Raw genomic sequence first — 5,000 nt, 5'->3', positions numbered from 1 at the left:
AATATTTGTATATTTTGTGTATTTGCAGCTGAAGGGAAAGCGCGTATTGATGCGCGTAGACTTTAACGTCCCATTGAAGGACGGGAAGGTTACGGACACCACCCGTGTTGTAGCAACAATTCCTACAATTAAATACGCCTTAGATAAAGGGTGCAGATCTGTTATACTTATTTCTCATTGTGGTCGTCCTGATGGTCGTGTGCAGCCCTGTTATAGTTTAGCTCCTGTTGTACCTATATTAAAGGAGGAATTAAAGAAGAATAATATAAATAATAATGTAACATTTATACCTAATTGTGTAGGAAAAGAAGCAGAAGATGCATCTAATAATAGTAAGAATGGAGATATTCTTCTTATGGAGAATCTTCGCTTCCATGTAGAGGAAGAAGGAAAAGGAGTAGATGAGCAAGGAAACAAGATTAAGGCAGACCCTAAGAAGGTTGAGGAATTCAGAGCATCTCTTACCAAGTAATTTACTCTTTTTTTTTTTCCTCCTTTTTTTTCTTCTTTTATTCTTCTTTTCCCTTCTTTTTTTTTCTATTTAATTCTTTTTTTCTTCTTTTTTCCTTTTTTCTTCTTTTTTGTCTTTTTTACCGTCATGTAATTTTTTACATGTTTTTTCTTCCTTTCTTTATGATTAATTCCTTATACTTAATTAATTATTAATATATTCTTTTATTTATTCTTTTATTTATTCTTTTATTTATTCTTTATTTCCCTCCTTTATCTTCTTCCCTTTATATCTATCGACCTATAAACCCTAGATAAACCCTAAACCCTTTATTTTCATCCTGATCTCCTGATCTCCTCCCTGCTGCTGCTGTTGCTGCTGCTGCTGCTGCTGCTGCTGGTTGCTGCAGATTAGGAGATATATTTGTTAATGATGCCTTTGGTACTGCACATCGTGCGCATGCATCCATGGTAGGAATAAATCTACCATTAAGGGTTTGTGGTTTATTAATGAAGAAAGAATTGAATTATTTCTCTAAGGCATTAGAAAACCCTAAAAAACCCTTTCTTGCTATATTAGGAGGAGCTAAGGTTAAGGATAAGATACAACTTATTAAGAATCTACTTAATAAGTAAGTTTTATTTTATTTATTTATTTATTTATTTATTCTTATTTATTTCTTATTCTTCTTTCTTTTAATTGGTTATACATATACCCTTTTTCTTTTTTTTTTTCATCTACTTTTATCCATTTATCTAGGGTTTAGGGTTTAGGGTTTAGGGTTTATTATGTATTATATAGGGTATATATATCATGAATAATAAATATATTAATGATTTAGGGTTTATATATTAGTGTTTAGGGTTTATGAGGGTTTATCTATTATGAGGGTTTAGGGTTTAGGGTTTAGGGATATATATATGTATAGGGTATATATATGATGATAATAGGGGAGGAGGTATGGCATAATAGGGTATACTAGGGTTTAGGGTTTAGGGTTTAGGGTTTATTGTGAATATATATATGTTGTATATATATATAGGGTAGATATGATGATAATAGGAGGAGGTATGGCATTTACATTCAAGAAAGAATTAGAGGGAATGTCTATTGGTGATTCATTATATGATGAGGAAGGAGCAAAGATAGTAAAAGATATAATAAAAGAAGCAAATAATAAACAAATTAATATATTATTACCTACAGATTTTATTATTGCTAATAAATTTAGTCCTGATGCAGATACACAGATAAAAACAGATAAGGAAGGTATTCCTCAAGGATGGATGGGTCTAGATATTGGTCCTCAATCTATTGAGGCATTCAAGGACGTAAGCTAGGGTTTATTAGGGTTTATAAGGGTTTATTAGGGTTTATAAGGGTTTATTAGGGTTTATTAGGGTTTATTAGGGTTTATAAGGGTTTATTAGGGTTTATTAGGGTTTAGGGTTTAGGGTTTTGAATTTTTTTTTTTTTTTTTTTGTATGATATATAGAATTAAATATAAATAAATAGTAAATAAATATATTAATTAATTAATTAATTTATATATTTATTTATTTATTTATTTATGTATTTATTTATGCAGATGGTAAAGAAAGCAAAAACAATTGTATGGAATGGACCTCCAGGTGTATTCGAGATGCCAGCATTCTCTAAGGGCTCGTTCGCTCTTGCTGCAGCAGTAGGGGAGGTAACTGCAGCAGCAGCAGCAGCAGCAGCAGCAGCAGCAGCAGCAGGACAACAACCAGATGTTATATCTATTGTAGGAGGAGGAGATACTGCATCATTAGTAGATAAATGTAATATGGCTAATAAGATGAGTCATGTATCTACAGGAGGAGGAGCATCATTAGAATTATTAGAGGGAAAAGAGTTACCTGGTGTTGTTGCTCTATCTAATAAATAAATTAATTAATTAAATTAATTAAATAAATTAAATAAATAAATTAAATAAATAAATATATTTATTTATTTATTTATTTATTTATTTATTTATTTATTTAGCTATTTTATTATAGGTGTTACGTTTTAATATATATACAATGTATATACAGAAAGGAGGGAAGGGAAACAGGGCGCAGGCAGGTCATTGCTTGCTGCTGCTGCTGCTGCTGCTGCAGCAACAGCAGCAGCAGCAGCAGCAAGCAATGATGGGGAAGATTAACGAGCAGCAGCTGCAGCAGCAGCAGCAGCAGCAGCATAATCTTCTTCCTCTTTCTCTTTCTTCTTACTTATAACCACTGCTATCAATAAACCTTTATATATAAACCCTTTTAATTCTATTTATTTATTTATTTATATTTATTTATTTATTTATTTATATTTATTTATATTTATTTATTTATTTATATTTATTTATATTTATTTATATTTATTTATATTTATTTATTTATATTTATGTATATTTATTTATTTATTTATGTTTATTTATGTTTATTTATATATATATTATATATATATATTTAGTTTTCCCTGTTAAAAAAAAACAACCGCCTTCCTTCGTTACTGTTGGGGCTGCATGCGCCCTTAATTGTTAATAAATAATTATAATTATTTAATTAAATATAATTATAAATATAAATATAATTAATTAAATTAAAAATAAAAAGGACCAAATAAATAAATAAGCTACAATAGGCGAACAAGAGGAGGAAACAAATAATATAACTGTTGTTACTAATAAATAAATAATTTATTTATTTATTTATTTATTTAATTTATTTATTTATTTATTTATTTATTTTATTATTATTTAGTTTAGTTGTTCTTATTAAAGTCATTGTTGTTACTCTTCCTTGTCTTTTTTCTCTTTCTCTTTCTTTTTATAAACTTAATTAATTAATTATTTAATTAATTAATTAATTTATTTATTTATTTATTTGTTATAAATGTACTTCTGTCTATTGTTGTGTTTGCTTTATTAAGACATGCAAGGAAAAGCAAAGAAAGAATAAAAATACATTTTTATGTAAATATTAAGTAGCTAATAGATTATTTACTATTTCTTTCTTTAGGGTTTAGGATTTACTAGTGTTTAGGGTTTAGGGTTTAGGGTTTAGGGTTTAGGGTTTAGGATTAGTGGCTAAGGAAAAGGGTTGTGTGTCTATCGTTTGGGGCTTTGTCTACATGGATATATTGTTGTTAAAGGAATAAAAATAGGTAAATGGTACATTAAATGTTCATTTTTAATTAAAATAAATAAGGAAAAGAATAAATATAAATAAAATTGATGAATTAAATTGTTTTTTTCTTCTTTTTTTCCTTTTATGATGAATAAACACGGAGGATATCTGGGCTGTGCTGTGTGGTGCACCGTATACAAGAAGACGGCAAATAAATACATGATGTTTAGTGCTTTTTTGTGAATAAAAATGAGAAAAAGAGAGAAAAATAAAAAGAAATAAATAAATATTAATTTATTTTCTATTTTTTATTGTAATAATTGTATAATTAAGACAAGAAGACGAGAATAAATAATATACATGCATGTGTTAGAAAGCCCCAAAGTTTCCATTGCACCGCTGCTGTGGGGGGGGAGGGCGGCACTAATGCATTCGCATGCATGCATGTATGTATTTCTTCTTTTTTTTGCGAATTCTTTTGAATAGAATAAAAGAAGAATAGAAAAGGTGTAAATAAATAGAAAAATAGAAGAAAATGGTTCATAAGAAGTCTGTAGGTCGTAAGAATGTATCTGCTGATGAAGAAGCAGTTGCACAATCTGCAGCAGCAACAGCTGCAGCAGCAGAAGCAGAAAAAGATAATAATATAAATAATATATCTTCTTCTTCATCAGATAGTGGTACAGATGATGAAGAAGAACATAAAAATAAAGAAGAAATACAAAAAGAAGAAGAACAACAAGTTGAATTCTCCCCATCTAAATATCGTCAATCAAGGAACGAAAGAAAAGCAAGGAAAGCTGTACTTAAATTAGGACTTAAACAAGTTCCTGATGTAGTTAGGGTTATTCTTAGGAAATCTAAACAGGTAAATAAATAAATAAATAAATATATTATTTATTTATTTATTTATTTATTTATTTATTCTTCTTTGTTGCTCAATTACCTTAATGTGTTATTATTCATTATCTTTTATTGTATTAAGACAAATATATATTGTTTTTATTAATTGTATTAAGCAAATACAAATAAATAAATAAATAAATAAATAAATAGTCTATTTATTTATTTATTTATTTATTTATTTATTTATATTTATTTATTTATTTATTTATTTATACAGTAATTGTATATAATATCCAATATAGTGTTATATAGGTATAAATATATGAATATTTGTCGTTTTTTTTTCCTTTTTTCTGCGTATAAATAAATAAATAATTAAATAAATAAATAAATAAATAAATAAATAATATATTAATTTATATATTTATTTATATATTTATACAGGCATGGTATATTATATCTAAACCTGATGTATTCAAGAGTCTTACCTCGGATACTTATATCATATTTGGTCAAGCAGAGAGTATACCCTCACAGACACAAGGTATTTTTTTTTTTTTTTTTTTTTTTTTTTTTTT

The 5,000-nt window shown here is 27.2% G+C and overlaps 2 protein-coding genes across 2 annotated transcripts in view; both read left to right on the top strand.

Moving 5' to 3' along the window:
- The window catches only part of EMWEY_00048930 (phosphoglycerate kinase, putative), a gene marked incomplete at both ends in the record, with an annotated part of 3,134 nt that extends 774 nt beyond the window's left edge, over positions 1–2,360 (top strand). Inside the window, 4 exons of the mRNA XM_013477293.1 lie at positions 29–468; positions 861–1,082; positions 1,494–1,782; positions 2,040–2,360. Of these exons, the coding sequence (XP_013332747.1) occupies positions 29–468; positions 861–1,082; positions 1,494–1,782; positions 2,040–2,360 (1,272 nt within the window). The remainder of the gene's footprint in view (positions 1–28; positions 469–860; positions 1,083–1,493; positions 1,783–2,039) is intronic.
- Positions 2,361–4,111: 1,751 nt separating this feature from the next.
- EMWEY_00048920 (nascent polypeptide-associated complex alpha chain, putative) overlaps positions 4,112–5,000 on the top strand; it is a gene marked incomplete at both ends in the record, with an annotated part of 1,816 nt that continues 927 nt past the window's right edge. The window contains 2 exons of the mRNA XM_013477292.1: positions 4,112–4,444; positions 4,867–4,945. Of these exons, the coding sequence (XP_013332746.1) occupies positions 4,112–4,444; positions 4,867–4,945 (412 nt within the window). The remainder of the gene's footprint in view (positions 4,445–4,866; positions 4,946–5,000) is intronic.

Source organism: Eimeria maxima, genomic scaffold, assembly GCF_000499605.1.
Source record: "Eimeria maxima Weybridge genomic scaffold, Emw_scaff1127, whole genome shotgun sequence".
NCBI lineage: Eukaryota > Apicomplexa > Conoidasida > Eucoccidiorida > Eimeriidae > Eimeria > Eimeria maxima.
This window is presented reverse-complemented; position numbering and strand designations above follow the sequence as displayed.